At 37.4% G+C, this 21,043-nt stretch overlaps 1 protein-coding gene across 1 annotated transcript in view; it reads right to left on the bottom strand.

Moving 5' to 3' along the window:
* Window positions 1-495: 495 nt before the first annotated feature.
* LOC140136963 (golgin subfamily A member 2-like) overlaps window positions 496-21,043 on the bottom strand; it is a 46,887-nt gene continuing 26,339 nt past the window's right edge. The window contains exons 14-21 of the mRNA XM_072158627.1: window positions 17,197-17,310; window positions 15,559-15,717; window positions 12,509-12,682; window positions 10,255-10,384; window positions 6,626-6,814; window positions 6,338-6,444; window positions 4,832-5,024; window positions 496-4,010 (exon numbers count right to left, since the gene is read on the bottom strand). Of these exons, the coding sequence (XP_072014728.1) occupies window positions 3,697-4,010; window positions 4,832-5,024; window positions 6,338-6,444; window positions 6,626-6,814; window positions 10,255-10,384; window positions 12,509-12,682; window positions 15,559-15,717; window positions 17,197-17,310 (1,380 nt within the window). The 3' untranslated portion in view covers window positions 496-3,696. The remainder of the gene's footprint in view (window positions 4,011-4,831; window positions 5,025-6,337; window positions 6,445-6,625; window positions 6,815-10,254; window positions 10,385-12,508; window positions 12,683-15,558; window positions 15,718-17,196; window positions 17,311-21,043) is intronic.

Below are 21,043 nucleotides of genomic sequence, written 5' to 3'. Positions count from 1 at the left end.
TTTGGAAATTACAAAGGGCTATGTGTTAATTGAATTACTGGAATGTAAAATATAAAACAATCATTAAAGAAAAACAACATGATTTTGCCTCCATTATATTGATAAAGATATGTTTATTATGCTAAAACTCACCACATATAATCTTCTTGTAAGTCTTGTTTAAATAAAATTTATGAAAAATGACTGATTTTCCAATATTGTCGGGTAAATGTGATATCATCCTGGCCATTCATACATTAAGTAGCTGTACATCCAATTCACCTTTTCGGTAAATCCCTTTTAGAAGCCTTTGAATATTTATCCTTGATGATGTATCATTGATAAGCAAATCTTTACTGCACAAATCATTGATGATCAGTGGCGGCACCAGGAATTTTTTTGGGGAGAGCATGGGGAAGAAAATTGCAGCAAATAGTGGAAATTTTCATAATTTTGGGTTTTTACTGGGGGGGGGGGACAATAAAAGGGCAAGAGTTCTGACGGGGGGCCGTTTGCCCCCCCCCCCTCCCCTGTGCACCATAAGGGGTAAAATTTACACAAAGGCTTTAGGCTTATGGGATTTACAGAAAAAAGTGAATTGAATGACAAACCAGACACTGCCATCAAGTGTTTACTGTATTCTGTGCTACAGACAGCTTGGTAGGGCTAGCACGATGTCACATTCTCTAAATAAATTTTTTAAATGGTCTCGTGGTCAATCATTTCTAATTAATGACCCTCATTGCAAGACATATCGCAGGTTTACATATGCTGATTTGTAACAAGTAAACATATTTTTACCAATAATACTAAAAGAAAAAAAATATATAGGTTGTTAAATTCCTTTAACATTTCCAGAACAACAAGCAATCATGGCGGAGTCGGGTCTCTCCTAGATTAGCTTTGTGTACAACATTCATCCCGGATGAACTTTGTTCTTGCTCTAGACCATTATTAACTGTGATAACAATAGCATTGACAACAATTGATAATAATCATTTCATAACTTTCAGATCTTGCACAACTTTCCTATTAGAAGTGCAAATATTAGCTACCGTGTCATATTACCGAAACGGCATCTTTGGTGACCACAAAAAAAGTGGTCAAATTGAAGTCTAAGAGCAATTTCATATTACCGAATTGGCATCTTTGGTGACCACAAACCAGTGGTCATAATGAAGTCTAAAAGAGCACACATAGAAAATAATTTACAAAATAAAAAGGGACATTAAGCTTCTATTTCAGCTGCTGCTGAGCAAGAAGATGGTTAACACTGCCTTTTGCAATGGGCTCTTCCAGTTGATCCACACATCCCCTATGGAAGACATGACCTTAATCGCTTGCACAGGGGGTGTCGATTTTAAATGGAGTCATCCATTCAGGTAACCCCATTTGAAATTCACATGCCCTGTGTGGATAATGAAGGTCATGTCTTCTGTAGGGGGTGTATGGATTTCAAATTGAATAGCCCAATTTGGGGTCTACAGAGGAATGTTATGACCCATTTACCTGCACATTCACTATGTGAAAAGTAGAGTGATATTTGCGTTCAATTTTACAAACGGTGAGAAATCTCAGGTAATAGGCGTCTTTAACTCTGTTAATGCAAATCTAGTGTTATGTTTGCCACATTATCAACTGTTTATATTTGCACAATTTTAATAGGTAACTTTCATCACTGACTGATGGATTAAACCCATTTCTACTCATATATGAACTGAAATGGAATAATCCATCTTAAAAGTTACAATTCAGGACAGCATATATCATCGGGTGCATTACATAGTGACGGATCTGCACTTTACAGTAAAATCCATAGTGACAGATGTTGACTTCTCAAAAAAATTGCGCCAAGACATAGTGACTAATAACTTTAGCAATCTATTCAATATATGAGATGTATGATTTTACTACATTTTAATGTTTTGAAAATATCTTTCAAGGGTCTACTTTTAATAGACACATGAATTGCTGAACATTAATGGCAAGTTTATAATCTATGCCCAATACAATTTACCTACTCGACGTTGTCCCGATGACCATTTTTTGATAAATTTGCGATCAACATCTGTCACTATGTAATGCACGCTGGATTTAACATCCGTCAGTATGTAATGCACCCGATATGTATCATTGCACTCATAAGCAGTTGATATTTGAGCATTATTATATATGCAACACTTCAGATATTTGTATTACATATCAGGTCGCCCACCACACACTTCAGGAGCCCACCATTAAAATTTCAATGCTGTCCAGAGCCCACCACTTCAACTTAAGGAACATGTTAATTTTACTTAATTTATCATTCAATTGTCAGTATTGATAAAATATTTTGTTTCTTGTGTGTTGGGGTGCGTGTGTATGTGTGCAGGGTGTTCATGGCATGATACTGTGTGCATGTAGGGCATTCATGACACACATAACAGGAATGCTTTTTAATGCGAATCCAGCATCACCCACCATTTATCACCTTAATATGTCTGTGATGTCAGCGCTTTATCATCTTAATATGTCTGCGACATCAGCGCGTATTACATTGGAGGCAGCTTTAAATCTCTAGCATTCGCTCAAATTGCTGGCGTACACACGCACATGCTAAAGACACTGCATAGGTATGTGCGCAAAACAGCTCTCTCAATGCATTGACGTCACTGCCATATCAAGGTGAAAATTGGTATAGTGAAATATATATCCTATCCGCTATGCACATTAATATATTAATTATAATAACAATATTCACATTGCTCACTTTGTAGCTAATTGAGGATCCGTATACTCGCAATCCAACTAAACACATCCATCAATGCAGAGTCTGCAACCAATGCAAATTAGAATATAACACCGCAACTGGAGGAGCACAGAATGATATCGTTAAACCACCTCCACCACATCCAAATTAAAATAGTTTTGGCAAAGTTTTGCGGCAGGTTACCGTTCCTAACACCATACTGATGGTACGTTCTACAGCACATACGATGATGAGGGCATGTAATAGGAAAGCTATGTAGGTCACACACTGCTTCCATGGGTGTAGAAAAATAACCTTCCAGTAGAGAATTATTAATACAGCACAAACATTGTTCATTTATAAAGTACACAGCCAGATTCTAGATATTTTAATGTTTAGAAAAATTATAGTACCATACATTCTGGATTATAAGTTGCGGCTAATACATTGCTTTTGGAGTTGCCTAAGGCCAGCAAGACTTATACTGATGTTTTAAATAGAAAAAAACATTGCCTGGTCGCATGAACCATAGATATAGGTAAGCATCTACCTCTAAAAGGTTTGGTGTTAAAATTGCAATTATTTCCTCTTTTAAGGTACCGGTACTGAACATCCCAAATTCCTTTTCCAAACAAGAATTAAAAGGATGCATTGTTGGTCCCTATCTCGGTAACAATAAATCCGCTGAACAACAAATACCTCAAAAAGCAGCTTGCTAACTCTACAACTCATAAACAATGGAATGTTACAATTATGGACCACATGTTTATTGTTTGCAAATACTGCAGTTATCTATAATGGCTCCAAGGGGCAATACACTCATAAAGGGTCAAAGGCTTTCTTTGACCCTATATGGCTGATTGGCTCTTTACAAATACATGACAAGAGAGACAGTATATGGCCCATTTTTCCCATAAAACAAAAACGAATAGAATCTGACTGTGTAGCTACAACACACACCACACCTGTGGCATATACAATTTGTGCTATACAGTAATCAGCCCACCAGAACAACATTTACATGGCATTAATTCATGGTCCAATATTGAACTCCTGTCAATTTCCGTTGCTCCACCCATTTGTTGCAGTAATTGAATGATTTGGTGCGCTGTGTGTTCTCCTGTTGGTACGTGGTTGTGCTCATGGTGATGGTGGTTATGCATTAGTTTGTCAGCAGGATGTGAGGTGCTGTTCGGTGTGAGCGGTTGGATCTGGTAATAGTTACTATCGTCGTCTTCCATCGCGGCATCCTCTCCCATGTCGGGATCTGAATCGGTAGATGACCAATCGTCGCCGTAGTCTAAAAAAACGGAAATGGGTACAAAAATTATGTTGAATTGCTATAGGTTTTGTCAACATAACCGTATATTTATATGTTTAGGGAAAACATTAGCAAACACTGTAAAATGGGAAATTTTTGTGACATGTTGATTTTTGTATTTTTTATGGTTAATTTACAACCTGCAAATTTAAAAGTCAACAAAAATATGCCTAACTCAAATAGGTTTCATTGTGTAGCTGTTTTGAAACCACAAATAAAGAACAGCAAACTGGTCAGAACAGTTAAAATTGTGAAAATTTAACACCACTAAAATATCCTGCTATGTAGTATAATTATATGATTGTTTGAGACTGTGATAAGTAACGTTGCGTTGCTAAGTTTGAATCAAACACATTTATGACACAATTACTAACTTTTGTTATGCAGATATTACTTATGCAACATATAGAAACAGCACAGCTTTATGAAGTTGTGACAGCTGACCAATTTGTGTGATGGCACTGTCGCCACAATCCTTGAGCTTCATATTAATTAAATATCATCCTATTTTTGGAGGAAATCTCACTTTTTAAAATGGGATTCAAATATGCAGCAAAACTGATCAAGAAAAGTGGGTTCCATTTAGCTTGCCATATAATATGTTATTTGAATTATTTGACTTCAGTTTGGTTTTAATACACCTATTATGATCGGTGACTTGCTGAAGCTACAGGCATCAATTTTGCTACCTTCACAAATGTAACTTCGGAACAACTTAATTTTGTGGATCTGAGCTCCCCGTGAAATTAAATTGCTCATGAAATTAAGTTATTTACAGTAATTTGAGCATTCCAACTCACCATCCAGTGTTGAGCTATCCATGCTTCCACCAAGCTCCTTGGCTCGTTTCACTTTGAAGGCATTTGGATGGTCCCTTGGGGTGATGGAATTTGTCATATTGGGTGATAACCTAGGCGTTGGTGGGTATTGATGTAAATGCTGTTTCTCCTGCAGAAGTTGCATGACTAGGTTCTGAAGTTGCTCCAATTTTGCCTGAAATATAAGGAAAAGTCACAAAATGATAATACTAATCAATCACATTCAGATTCAAAGCCATGGACATTTCCACTGTTTTTGTTTGTTTGTGTTATTATTATTTTTTGTATGCTTTGAGGTATTGAAATAAATCACACACTAGATTATGGAATGTGTCATTATTGCTTAGCCACTACTTTCCTCCATATGTGACCTGCTACCACGAAATGAGCGTAAAGTCGCAAGTTCATAGTTCCGAGACATCCTGGCTGCTGCGTTGGTGTTCTTTGTTTCACACGCACATGTTCAAGCCAATAGTATGTCTGTATGTCCTTTGTGAATGGGGGCACAATGGACCATTCATGTAGGACATACTACTGGCTTGCAAAGGTGCGCAGCAAACAAAGAACATCAACTCAGCAGCCAGGACGTCTCGTAACTACCAACTTGAGACTTTATGTTCATTTTGTGGTAGCAGGTCACATATAATGTATATCCCAAACCCTTCCATGTAATGTATTTCACAGTTCAGGCACACTAGATTCAGCTGACACCAGAAACTTGTTCTAGCTGCTACAATTTGTAAAACACTCAAGTGTTGCAGATTCATGCAGTTCAGATTAATCAAGTCCTGCAACTTTCAAGTCTCTGACATATGAAATTTCAGCTTGAATGTTTTAAAGTTTGCCATATGGGAACTCAAATTTATTGATTGTGTTTTAACAATGATTTCTAATTATTTTAAAAATACAATTTAAATGTGTCAGTAGACTTTAAAACCAACAAGTCTATAAAAAGAAGACAAGTGGAAGTCATAATCTACTGGTTATTTTAGCACAGGTTTGACAAGCCTCACAGCTACATATACTCTGTCAGGTCTGCTCAAGTGCACTAATTTAATGCTCTAGACTCTATTATCCTACTTGGAAACAAAGTTGCCCATTAAGCATAATTCTATTAACTACTGAAATGATAACACTTGCTTCAATTCATTGAATAGATTCATCAAGCTTGATAATTAGTCCAGCGTTATCATGGTATGTCACCATTTTGGAAAAAATAACATGCTTTCCCACGACTATTAGAAACATTGCAGGTTTTTTTTTTATCTCAGTTGATTTTGGCAGGTCCCCCACTTGTCACTTCCTCCCACCATTTGAAATTTGTCCTAAGCATAACAAGTTGGATTTTTGTGCATGTTTTTCTCGAGTGCAAAGTCAAAATCACTCCCAAAAGTTCTGGCTAGTTTCGAATTGTTGATGCTCATTTTCAAGCCCCATGTGCCAACAATCCCTGAAAAGCCCTTCCCCCTGTTTTGTGTACACACATACCTGCATGTCTTCTTTCTCATTTGCTAACATGGCTACATATCTCTCCCTGTCTTCTTGACGTCTCTTCATCATGTCTCTTTGGTTATGGTATAATGTGATATATTCCCCTGGTAAAATAGATGGAGAGAAACAAATTCAAAAATATAAGTACAATGATTATTCACTTTTACAATAATTTTCCTACTCAGCAGCTAAGATGTCTCAAAACTACCAACTTGCGACTTGATGATCATTTCGTGGTAGCAGGTCACAAATGTTCAAAAAATCTTTCCCTACCCAGCCTCTTACCTATTGTTTCTGTTTCCCCTGCTAGCTGTAGATTTTGATGTTCTAATTCCTGGCACCTGTCTATTATATCTGCTTTCTCCCTCATCACCTGGGTAAACCTGGTCTGGAGTAAGTCCATAGCCTCTTGCAAAGTCTCAAGTGCTTCCCTTGTCACTGCATTCTCACTTACAGCTTGAAGAATGGCTGGGCCTGAGAACAGCAATGAAATGGTATGACAGAGGGTCAATGAAGGAATGAAACTGACCACTGTTACTAAGACAGTGGTTTAAGACTTATAATTGCAAGGTAACTCTAGGTTGTGGGTTCGAATCCCTGCAGCATCAATGTGTTGTGCACTTAGGCCAGGCTCTTCACCCCTATTTCCTCTCCCTACCCAGGTGTACAAATAGATACCGGCTTTATTTAATGCCGGAAAAGTAATAAACTCGCTGTGGGAGGTGTAGCAATCCCCACGCAGCATCATGTTATGGAGGAGTCTAGCCCAATCCCTTAAAAAGAGAGATGGGCATTTTTGTGAACAGAGGTTCATTTCATTTACTTACTGTTACTATTAACAATGCTATCTATCTAATCTATACTAATAAAATAATAAGCGGTCTCTATCTGTCTATCTGTGTATCTGTGTATCTATCTATCTGTCTGTCTGTCTGTCCGGCTATGCGTTTCGCCGAACTTCGACGCATCGGGCTGAATATTTGGATATAGGTAGGTATTGGGAAAAGCATGTCGGCCATGTGGTTTTGAGGGTCATCGGAGGTCAAGGTCAAAGGTCAAAATTTCAAACTTTGTCCGATCGGGCCCAAATTTGGTGGGTGGAATCCTTGATAGGAGGGGAATATAATGCGCGAAATAAAATCAAGGTCAACCGAGGTCAAAGGTCATTACGGAGGGGTCAAATTTCAAACTTTGTCCGATCGGGCACAAACTTGGTGGGTCGAAACCTTCGTATGAGGGAAGCATGAAAAACATTATATGGAGGTCATCCGAGGTCAAAGGTTAAAGGTCATGGATTTCAAACTTTGTCCTATCGGGCTCAAAATTGGTGGGTGGAATCCTTGATGCGAGGGGAATATATGCGCAAAATAACATTGAGGTCAACCAAGATCAAAGGTCATGTAGGGGCTAAATTTAAACTTTGCCCTATTGGGCTTAAACTTGATAGGTGGAATCCTTTGTATGAGGGGGCCATGAAAAAAAATACACCAAGGTCATCTGGGGTCAAACAGAAATGCTATCATGCCAGTGCTCTCACAGCATCAGGGCTCTCATAGCTGCAGGTGCACTAGTATACTAAAATAATGAGCGGTCTCTGTAAGTCTGTCCGGCTATGCGCTTTCGCTGCATCGCCGACGATCGATCCGATATTTCGGATATAGATAGGTACCGGGCGTACGCTGTTCTTGAGGTGGGTTCAAAGGTCATCGGAGGTCAAAGGTCAAATTTTCAAACTTTGTCCGATCGGGCCCAAACTTGGTGGGTGGAATCCTTGATAGGAGGGGAATATATGTGCGAAATCAAATCGAGGTCAACCGAGGTCAAAGGTCATTACGGAGGGGGTCAAATTTCAAACTTTGTCCGATTGGGCTCAAACTTGGTGGGTCGAAACCTTCGTATGAGGGGAGCATGAAAAACAATATATGGAGGTCATCCGAGGTTAAAGGTCAAAGGTCATGGATTTCAAACTTTGTCTTATCGGGCTCAAACTTGGTGGGTGGCATCCTTGATACGAGGGGAATATATGCGCAAAACAAAATTGAGGTCAACCAAGGTCAAAGGTCATGTAGGGGCTAAATTTAAACTTTGCCATATTGGGCTTAAACTTGATAGGTGGAATCCTTCGTATGAGGGGAGCATGAACAACATTACACCGAGGTCATCCGAGGTCAAAGGTCATCTGGGGTCAAACAGTATCGCTATCATGCCAGTGCTCTCACAGCATCAGGGCTCTCACAGCAGCAGGTGCACTAGTCTATACTATAATAATCATAAGCTCTGTCTGTGTGTCTGTGTGTCTGTCCGGCTATGCGTTCCGCCGCGCTTCGACGCATCGTTCCAATATTTCACACATAGATGGGTATCGGGCGGGCGCTGTTTACCGGGTAGTTTTGAAGGTCATCGGAGGTCAAGGTCAAAGGTCAAAATTTCAAACTTTGTCCGATCGGGCCCAAATTTGGTAGGTGGGATCCTTGATGCGAGGGGAATATATGCCCGAAATAAAATCGAGGTCAACCGAGGTCAAAGGTCATTACGGAGGGGTCAAATTTCAAACTGAGTCTGATCGGGCTCAAACTTGGTGGGTGGAATCCTTCGTATGAGGAAAAAAAAAAAAACATTATATGGAGGTCATCCGAGGTCAAAGGTCAAAGGTCATGGTTTTCAAACTTTGTCCTATCGGGCTCAAACTTGGTGGGTGGAATCCTTGATACGAGAGGAATATATGCGCAAAACAAAATTGAGGTCAACCAAGGTCAAAGGTCATGTAGGGGCTGAATTTAAACTTTGCCCTATTGGCCTTAAACTTGATAGGTGGAATCATTCCTATGAGGGGAGCATGAAAAAAATTACACCGAGGTCATCGGTCATCTGGGGTCAAACAGTATCGCTCTCATGCCAGTGCTCTCACAGCATCAGGGCTCTCACAGCTGCAGGTGCACTAGTACTACTAAAATAATAGTAGTTGTCTGTGTGTGTGTCTGTCTGTCCGGCTATGCGTTCCGCCGCGCTTAGACGCAGCGTTCCGATATTTCACACATAAATGGGTATCGGGCGTGCGCTGTTTACCGGGTAGTTTTGAAGGTCATCGGAGGTCAAGGTCAAAGGTCATGGGGGAAAATACCCCACGTGGATACAAAGCAGCAAGTGCACATGGATACAAAGAATCCAGTAGACGATCTACAACAAGTTTCAAGCTGCCCAAGCCGGTGAACAAGGTCATTCATTCATAGATTCCATTCAGCTTTTGGCTACATGCCCAATTTGAAATGCACTGTAAATGTCTACCCAGAATGCATTGCTGCAAATATGCTATAGTGTCTTCCCAGCATTCATTGCTGAAAATGATTTCTATAAGCGCCCCTACCCCAATAAGCGCCCACATACCCCAATAAGTGCCCACATATCCCCTAATAGCTAAAGGGCTATTACAGCAACAGGCGCACTAGTAAACATAATAATCAAAGTCAGAAACCCCAATGAGGACTTTTATACACATTTGCCTCTGTCAGCAGATCTTAAAACCACAAGGTAAACTATTCTTTTACACTAGTGGAAGTCATAATCTGCTAATTTATTCTGGCACTAGTTTGACAAGCCTCACCGATATAAAATCAGTCAGGTCTGCTCAAGTGCACTCATTATGACCCTGAATCTCAGATGAAACTGCTATCATCATACAGGGATGAAAACAAGCAATGACATAATTTCCTGAAACTTCCTTAACATTTCCTGAAAATGTGTATTTCCCTATACTTTGTACAGGGAAGATCCAAGCAAAATTTCCTGAAATCAGGGAATTTCCTGAAGATTTTCACACTATATTGCCACAGCTGTACATTTAGCTATTTCAGAAATTAATGGCATCCTCCTCCTTATCTAATCTGACATGGTTGTGAGCAACGGCAGCAACCTACCATCCTGCTGTTGCTTGACCTCCATTTCAGCCAATAATCTCCTGTGTTTCTCCTGTTCTTCCCTCACAGACCTTGACAATTGGTCCCTCTCCATTTCCAGCTGACGAATTGCTGCTGATAATGAATCAACCTAAGAGAGCATAGAAAACAAAATGTTGATCACAAATAAATGGACCATAACTACAAATTATGTCATGTGAATGGGGTGAAATGAACTGTTTTGCAAATTTAAAAAAGATTTAGATTTACAAGGCTCAACTTTACATCAAGTAACCTAGAAATTGGGATCCTACATTGTATTTCATAAAATGCAACTTTGGAAGAAATCTCAGTAACTCTTTTTAGCTTATTGTATGTCGAAGAGTTCCAACACAATCTTCTGAAGTCCAACTTGAGAAGCTACCGGTATCTTAAAGTTTTATAAAACAGGATCCTGGAGAAATAAGAACTGTGTTGAAATTTAGTTAAACCCAATACCTTTGTTGCTTGCATCTCTTGTCATCCATAACTAGTCATGAAGGAAATGATGTGCATGTATGAATATTTGCAAATTTATTGTTTAAATGGGCCAAAATGAGGATAATTGTTGTCTAAAATAGCCCCAAAGGAAAATAAACAGCACAAAGTTGGTTCAAATTTGTAACAGTATATATCTATGTGTTACACTGGCTTGAGTAGCCTCACAGACCAACTTGGGAATCAGCATCTTTTTTCCATTCAAAGGGTTGCCATGGCAACATTTTGAAGGCTTATGAATGAAGTGATTTATACGTGTTGGCAGTAGTAGCAAGCAACACAAACATTTGATCCAAATATTTTCATGAAATTTTCCCATCTATGTCTGGAGGAAGTAGCGGGTATATTTAACAGTCAGTCAACAAACAGCATTACACTGCTGATGAAGGATAAATGATGTGAGTGTTGTTAATTCATTTTAAATATCTGGTTGATTTTATACTTGGAAAGCTATTTTCCAATCTTCTGAGCAAAGATGCTAATAACATAATCCAATTATTCTTAATATGAGCTACCTTCATAACATACCAAATTTTGTTGTTTATGTTTCAGCTACTCAAAGCCATAGTTACGGAAATTAAATGAGTTAATGTCTGCAGACCTTAAAGCCATTTTGCCTTTATTCAGTTTGCAAAATGGAAGTCATAATCTGCTTGTTTATTGTAGCACTAGTTTGACAAGCCTCACAGCTACAGAAATCTGTCAGGTCTGCTCAAGTGCACTAAACATGAACCCAAGAGTAGGGTCTTAGCTAGGATTTGACAAGTGCCCATCATTTTCTCCAAAACTTCCTGTCCAAAATTTAACACCGAAACATAAACCAGACCTCCTCTCCTTCTGGGGGTTCAGAGCTGCCTACATTTGAATCTTGAAAAAAAGGGAGATTTCCTGTTGCAATCAGGGAGATTTGTCAAAATGTGTACATCTTAATGGGCGAAACCATTTCCTTTTCAAGGAGATGACCAAAAATTAAGGGTTCTGAAGGGTTAAAAGTAGGGAGTCTCCAGCTGTGGGGGTTCAGTCAGTTCAAATAATGATCGCCATCATTTATTAGTCTGGTCTTGTTTTGAGTTCACAGAACTTATTCAAGCATTATTTTTAGAATTTAGCATATGTCATAGGCATTAATTTTGCCTGTCCCAAGAGCAAACTGCCTGTCCAAAATGATGAGTGGCTTGTTGACACCCTGCCTTAGAGTCTCAGATAAAACTACTATCATCTTTTTTACAATATATGTCGATCTTACACATGGATGGGCAAAAAAGGCAAGTTCTATTCAATAATTTTGTTGTGTATTTTTACTTGTGTCCCTTTTTTGCCATTTTTCAGTTTGGAAATTTCATGCGCTCATTTTGAGTTGCGGTGTTTGTGATGTGTTTAATTTTGGCTGGCACTTTTTACATGGGGTGACTAGGAGTAAATACTATGAGTGACAAGAGGGCTTCAATGTTGAGTATAATCATAGATGAAGCTGTCACTTCAGAGTCAAATAGGATCAAGGAAGACATGACCAAAAGACAGCATGCAAGTCCCGAGGCACCAGTAATACAACAGTGAGAATCCCTACAAATCTTTCTTGTCCCGTTTGTCACAGATTATTCCGCGCAAGACTTGGACTCATTGCGCCTCATCAATCTCATTCTTCTTTTGAACCGTTGTTGTCATCTCATCAGCAAATTTGATAAATGTGCCAAGAATGAGTGAATACTTCTGATATAGCTAGCTACATAATACTTACCATGTCACCTCTGGATGTCTGAAGACTATCATCTTCCACAGATGAATCACCAGGATTATGACTAGAATCTGGATTATCTACTGAAGAAGCTGATGGTGGTGGTCTATAGGTTTCTAAATTAGCTATTCTAACTCTCAGCTCACTGTTTTCTGAACTTAAGGCTTGTACCTTTTCCTGTAAGGATTAAAACAAGGAATTGACCCCATTACAAAAGCAATACACAGAGAAATAGAAAACAAAATGAAAAGACTACGTCAAAGACACACAAAAATGTTTTCCCAGCACCATAGTGCATTGCATGAACTCAGAAAAGTACATGTAGGTTATGAAAAAATTTTTCCTTTCTTTTGCATACAAAAAATGTAAGATTCATATATAATAAATAAATAAACAAATAAATAAATTTGGATTTATGTAGTGCATTTTTCTGGAGGATTCAAAGTGCTGTAATTTTGTCGAAACTGATGAATCATCACAATCAGATCGTATCAACCCAGCCCAAACCCATCCGCACTTAGATTGTAACATCCATCAATTATCTGTGCAGCTCCCCAAATTCCAATGGGCAAAGGAAGTTTTTGATAACATTGTTTGTTAGTCTCTGATTCTTCAAAAATATTGATATTTGATGATTAAAATGTTGTACTCTGGTCGATAAAACCTGGTTGTTGTTTTATTCTTTCTTTAAAATGTTTTAGCTGTCCATACATTAAAGGTGAACCTCATTGAAAATAAAGTTATATATCAATGGAAAGCTTATGATGTCAGGAAGCAGAAAAGAATATTTTTTATTTGCATAGCGTACCAGGCTAGACATAATCGCCATGCAAAGATTGGATATTGGCACCCCCCCCGTAAATTCCACAACGCAATCGTTCAAATTGGGCGCTTTCGTTGATGACGCCAGCCCGGGACACACAGTTACTTCCGGTTTGATTGTAAACACAATGTCCGTGTATTACTGTGGCATGCATCGGGCCAATGCACTAATTCAGTCATTGTCAACTTACTTTACATGAAAACTATCTTCAATAAAATAAGAATAACATGAAGGAAATATCATGATCAAATTAAGAATGAAGTTCTTGAATAAAGTGTGGATTTAAAAATGGGAAAAGTGCTGGTCGGGGTGATTTGGGATAGGCCAAGCCATCCACGATATGCATAGGGAATATTACAGTAAAGCACGAAGAGCGTAAGATTAGCCAAGAACCGGAATGAAAACAGATTACAAAAAATAACTGCTAGTGCTACCAGTACAGATCGTCACACCAAGTTGAGATGAACTTATCACAATGAGAAAATGAAGGATTAGAATTTTAATTATTTCTTAGCTTTACAACCAGTCATGGCCGGTCATGTATGATAGGCGAACTCGTATATAGATACATACGGGATGAGCTCAGTGACTGCACTGAGTCTCACTACGCCGAGTGTTCAGTATCCGCGACTGTACTGAACTTGCAGACAAAATGACCGATTTGATATTCACATTCTTATTGCTACTTCATCAGCAAAATTTATTCCTGTAAATGTTCCAAATATAAGGGAACGATTGATCAAATCTGCTGAAACACCCCATGAAACACGGAGGACGAAGCCCGAAGCTTAGTCGCTGTGTTTGTGCATATCCGTCCCTGCAATTCAGCAGCAATTTACGCATCGTGTTCGGTAATCCATAAAACATGAATGTTTCACTTTTTCAGTACCGTACACTGATCCCGGGACACTGATTGTACTATCATTAAAGAATCATGACACAAGTGACAATATTTTAATTTTATTCAGATTTCAGAATTCCATCAAATAACGGCATACTAAGCCTAAATTGTATTTATTTTATAATAAAGTATCTGCCCGAGTATCTGTTTCTTTCAATCGCGATTGTGTGGAAAGAATGTATTACCGCATTACGCTAAATATGAAAACCTTTTATGGGCTGGATTTGATGAGATCGGCGGTTTTTATTAATTTTTTAATTACTGCAAGACGATATTTTTTTAAATCAGACATTTTAAAATGAATCAAGAATATATAGGGAATGTCACAAACAACTATTTAATTTGTTATTCGATCATGTTTATTCAGTCCATGACATGAACGGTAGTAGCATTTGCGCATGGGATTGATCCCAGCGAAATTCAAACTCAATTACCCAGTTATACCCAGCCAGTTATGACTGATTTTGTCAAAAATGTACGGAAAATTTATGTGTTGACAATAATTCTATTATTTCTAATATATATAGAAGGAACCAGCAATTTGAAGATTCCTCTAATTTCAAGCTTTATTGTGAAAATCAGACTTGCCGGGCAGCTTGCAAAGTACAGGAAGCAAGTCTTGTTTACATGTTTCCGAGTAGGATCACGTGACTCGAACCCTGAGCTTACGCCACGAAAGCATTCCCAAGGTCATAGACGATTGATTTGGGTGCTTTTGGGCGCCTTAAAAAGACCAAAAATTCAATCATTTTTTTAATTTTTCAGCTTTATTAGTCATCAAAAAAATCGGAAAAAATAATTTTTAATATCCTGACATCATAAGCTTTCCATTGATATATAACTTTATTTTCAATGAGGTTCACCTTTAAGGACATTTTAAGAATTCTTTGTCTGCAGACTTTAAAACCAACAAGTCAAGAAGCATGGTGACAAGTGGAAGTCATAATCTACTTGTTATTGTAGCACTAGTTTGACAAGCCTCACAGATACAGAAAACTGTCAGGTCTGCTCAAGTGCACTAATCAAGACCCTGAATCTAAGTTGATGGAGCTATATCTGTCCTTATTCTTTCACACAAGTTCACTAATCTTTCATATACGAAAAGAAAAAATATCATCCATATGCATACAAACACTTGGTTTTCCCCCTTCCCCAAAGGAAAATGTTCGTCTCAGGGGGAAAACGGTATGCAATTTTCTTGTGATTTCTCGCAACACAAAGAAAAAACTTACGCACTAAAATTTTAAAGGTTATGAGCGAACTCTCCTAAGATAAACCTCTTCTTTTCCCCCCTTACAAATTATGATGCACAGGTCATGTGGCACTTACCTGAGAAGAAGTTAAGTCTCTTTGTAATTGTTCCGTTATATGACCGTGGGCTTGAATATGTTGTGCTCTATCAGTTATTTGGGCATGCTGTAATAACTGCTTGTTAAGTTCATACGTTTGGGATTTCAGATTTTCACATTGTTGCTCATTAGATGATAACTGTTGAGAAAATTTAAATAAAAAATATAGCTTAAGGTAGCTGACTCGGTTCACACATACACTTTGGGAAAAAATATTAGTCAACTTAGTCATTTGACATTTTTCTTGAGATTTATCAGAATTTTCCCATTTTTCGCCATTTACCGAAACACTGCTGTGTACTTCTTAATATTAATACATTGATCATACAGGAAATGAGTCGAGGACACCGATAATCACATTTATATTTCCATATGTCTTGCGGCCCTTGAGTTAAGCCCGATAATATATCAAGATAAAAGTTGTGGGTTTCCCCCCAACGAAAAATCATGCACATGAGGCAGAAATGACATCCCTTATTATGAAGCCTTGGGATTCCCTTTATAAAACCCATACCATTTCTCTTGTGTAGCAGCTTTGTCTGTCTCAATATTTGTATGCAACCACTGGCCACTGCTACGTCATACCGTAGCCTTGATATGGTGGCTTCAATGGCATTTTTGCTTGTATTTTCTGTATATACTTGATACAACATCTGTTACCCGTTTCATAATTATGCTAAAATTCAGTTTGATCTCTGGGAACTCAGTTTCTTGAAGAATTATTTACAATGCTCTTAAAAAACCTATTTTTAATGTGTCAGTAGACTTTAAAACCAACAAGTCTATAAAATGAAGACAAGTGGAAGTCATAGTCTACTTGTTATTTTAGCACAGGTTTGACAAGCCTCACAGCTACATGTAGTCTGTCAGGTCTGCTCAAGTGCACAATCATTAACAAAATACAGATCAGGAATAAGAATGGTGACCCATGTTTCATAAAGGATTCAACAACTCTTCCTATACCTTTGTACAGGAGCCAACCATTGTTAATCCGTGATGAATCCACAGTCCAGTAGCGTATACGCGAACGCAAGATTACGCGTACGCGTTACGCATGACGGCGCGTAAAATTTGTCATGCCTGGAACGTATATGCGTAAACATGAACTCTCTTATGTTGGCGGTAGCAGCTAAATAATACCGCTTTATCATGTTTATTCTTTAGTTTTATTGCCGATATCAACAGAGAAATACCACGATCTTCTTGTAAGGTTGAGTGGCAATGACAAATGGACATTCCGAATGAAAGAATCATGTGAATTAGACATCTTTAGCTTGTTTCGTTGTTGAAAGGGATTCAATCATGTTTCACCTGTCCGGCGCGTCTGCGTAGTTTACATTGTGATACTGGGTAATATAAAGTAGAATACTGGCAAAGCAGCTTATACATGTACGTACATTCAAAAACAAAAGTCTAAAACATCATCCATTCATACAAAGTCTATATCACTTTGAAGGCAAAAGCTATCCGACAGGACAATTTTGTTCCTAAGATCGGTAGCACATCTGGTGCTTCAAATATGTCCATGACCCCTTTCCATTTAGCCCCATGACCTGTATTTGAATTAATATCCTTTGGGTTGGTTTTCAACACATCTTCGCAATCGTATGCTTCTTACCCTTGTTCTTGTCTCCTCAAGTTCTTGCTCTTGCTGTCCAAGTCTCTGGGCTAACTCTTTATTTATATGTTGCTCTGATGAGAGGGCTGTATGAGCCTGCATATTATCATTGCTCTGAAAGGATAATAATAACAATATGGTGTTATAGTGTATCATTTCGAAGTCCACAAAGGGTATGGAGGTATAATGTTACGGACAAAGATTGCAGTCTCAGATTCTAACCATAGTGGTGGTACGGTGCTGTATTGCGCATAATAGGAAATAGTTCCCATCAATTTTTAATAATTTGTCATAAAATTTGTATTATACTGCGAATGTCAAAAAATCAAAATGATTTGATATCAGAAGGACATTCCTCATATTCACAATGCAATTTGATGTGTTTGATACGCTCTCGTGTACCACAAAAATACTGTGCAAACTTTGCTATCCAATCCCTTAGGAATGGACGATTTCACAAAAATTCATGTTTAAGAAACATGAAGTCTCTTCAAATCGAGAAATTTTTATACCGCAAAAATGTGACCAGCTCCAACAAAGCCCAAAACAAGTTGCCAGACATGTTTTTGAGTTATAGGCCTTTAAAGATGACATTCCCATAAACATAATTAAATTTTGGAATTCTTAATTTAATGCTATTTGACCTCGGGAATGAGTGGACTTTCAAATCCTTGAAAGTACTTGTTAAAAAGAGGTTTATTTAATCAATAATTGACAGTTGAACTATGATAATCCCTATTATACTTTGCGAATGAACTAGAAAATAATATCCAAAACTCTCCAACATTGGGCTATTCCATTTGAAATCCACACACCCCCTGTGGAAGATTTTGGAATTCCAACCAAAATCATCAGTTTGAGTCGTCGACATTCCAACTGGAATTGAGGTCAGATTTCATCTGAAATAGTACGGCAAGGGTGTGGAAGATTTTGGAATTCCAACCAAAATCAACAGTTTGAGTCATTCCAGATCTGGAATTGAAGTTGACATTTCAACTGGAATTGAGGTCAAAATGCAAATCTTCCACAGGGTATCCGACTGAAAGTTAAATAAAGTTAAATTTCCCACTCAAAAACATCTGAAATAGTACCAAAATCAACAGGTATATTCCAACTGGAATTGAGGACAAATCTTCCACAGGGTAATTCAAAAATATGTATATTTTAACCCAAAAACATGTAAATTTCCAACTGGAATTGAAGATTTACTCTGAAAAGGGTGTGGAAGATTTTGGAAATCCAACCAAAATCATCAATTTGAGTCTTCCAGATTTTCATTATATGAAAAGTGCATGTTTGGAATTCCAAGCTTTTCAAAGTACCTTAGTATTGGTATAAAATCAGTATACCTGATCTTATTATTTGCTAGTAATCATGGTTTCAAACCATCAAATGCTGGATCTAATGAGATTGCATGCTCCCAGTCCCCGCACTCCATGTATCCGCGGGTAGTTGTGAAATTTGAAAACCCAGACCTGAAACTTTTCAGTTACTTTTGTTGCTTGAAAAAAATTTCAGCCCAATTGGAGTTATTTTATCACCAAGTTGACGCTGTCTTTCAGGTTTTGTTTGTTTGAGCATTTAGCTCTGAAAACCTGGGGGGGTGTCAATCCCATTGTAGCATGTACACCATCCACGATAATCAACTTTTGAACAGCACCCTAAACAAGGATTTAACCCTTGCCTAAAAGCGTTACCATAAACAGGTAACACGCACCTGTTGTTTCACACCCTAAACAGGAATTTTATTCCTTGCATCAAATTTCATTTCGCATATTAGCAATTGCAATTTTGCTACCCTTTTTCCAAAATTTCATGCTTTTACACCCTAAACACGATCTGTAGCGTAATTTTAATAATTTGTCATAAAATGTGTATTATATCGTGAATTTCAAAAAATGAAAATTATTTGATATCAGAAAGACATTCTTCGTATTCAGAACGCAATTCGATATGTCTGATGTGCTCTCATGTCCCACAAAAAATACTGTAGAAACGCTCAAAACGCTCATTCCAGATCCCTTAAACAAAAGTTTATGGTACAAATTTGTGCGACGTGCCTAATATTTGCCATATTAAAGCTATATAAAATTGTGTGAAATATGGTTTGTGCAAAAATAGAATGAATAGGCCGGCATGAAGGCTCTTTTTAGGCTAAAAAGCTACATAGATGTCAACTTGATGCATGGGGAGGATTGTCAATACCCCTTATCAAAATTTTAGGGAATTATATAAAAACGAAGCTAAACTATTATAAATGATGAAAACAAAATCCATGTTTTGTCAAGAAGTGGTAAATTTCTTGACTTTTGTTTCACTATGTCTTGAATGAAACTTCGAAGGAAATTCTAGACATAATTAAAGGGAGTCTCCGGCAATCATAACATTATGCCTTATATGTTAGAAAAATAATTATCAAGCACGAATCACATGGTTTTATTCAAAACAAACTCATATTGACCACAAAAAACGAATAAAAGCAGTCGGCTCTCAACACGCGATATTCAAAATTCCCGCGCCGAAATTGTCTAAGTGCAATGACGTAATGGTTATTTGTGCTCAATTGTCGTCAGCCTTTATTATATTACTGGGACGTCATTGCACTCGGCAATTTCAGCGCCCGTAAATTTTGAATACCGCGTGTTGAGAGACGGATGTTTTTATGGTCACTATGAGTTTGTTTTAAATAAAACCATGTGATACGTGCTTGATAATTAGGCCTATTTTTCTTTCATTTAAGGCATAATGTTGTGATTACCGCAGTCATCCTTTTAAGTAAAGACAAGACATTTGCCATTTCTTGACTAAACTGTTATACATGACTTATTGTTGCTGCATAGTGAAAACAAGCTTCATTTTTTAAAATATGAGTAACAGTTTTAAAGAGTTAAACTTAGGCCTACACCTAATTATAATGTTCTAATGTTTTGGCCTAAATTATTTTTTGGTATAATATTGTAAATATTTAAGTCAACAGATACAATCACTAGTTTATTGCCAGATTATAAAAAAATATAGTGAAATTTAATAGAGACTATATTAAACAAAAACAATCCATTTTTTTAAAAATATATTTTTTTGCCATTTTAATGTGATTTAAAAATATAAAGCTGTGGAAATTTAGTGAAAAGGGGGAAAATGTGGGACTCGAATGCAGGGCCTTCCAAGTCAGTGGTATAGATTTGTATTTGACATGGTGGGGGGGCTGGGGTTGGAAAACAATTCTTTAAGTGTGAAACTAAACCTACCCACAGAATACGTTTATGGTACAAATTCGCACCTAATATTTGCCATATTGAAGCTAGACTATGCCATAGTCTATTTTTGATAAATAAAAGCATGTTATTAATGTTAATCATGGTGAAAGCATTCAGTTGAACTCAAAATTATACCGATATTTATTACATCAAAATGTATACTAGTATAAAATTGTTATGAAAAAGTTTATATAATTGTATTAGTGACAGTAATAAGTAAAGTGTACGTACTTGGCTTATATTATTGAATGCAACATATCATAATTGTATTGGCACTTCACTGAACAATTCTGATTTTAAAATCTACCAGTTTATTAATCGCGAAATTCCAGGTTAAAAATAGACTATGGACTTTTAATTTTAAACGGGATATTGAGCGGGCAAAGTCCTAGACTATGCCATAGTCGAATTTTATTAAAAATATGTTATTATTAGTCATGATGAACCCATTTCGTTGAACTCAAAATTATACTGATGTTTATTAAAATTAAAGTATTCAATAGTAAAATGGTCATAAAGAGTTAAAAATATCAAATGTTTAGTGACAATAAAAGTAATTGAATGCAACATTATCTTGCATAATTATAATG

This window comes from Amphiura filiformis, chromosome 17, assembly GCF_039555335.1.
Source record: "Amphiura filiformis chromosome 17, Afil_fr2py, whole genome shotgun sequence".
NCBI classification, from domain to species: Eukaryota; Metazoa; Echinodermata; class Ophiuroidea; order Amphilepidida; family Amphiuridae; genus Amphiura; species Amphiura filiformis.
This window is presented reverse-complemented; position numbering and strand designations above follow the sequence as displayed.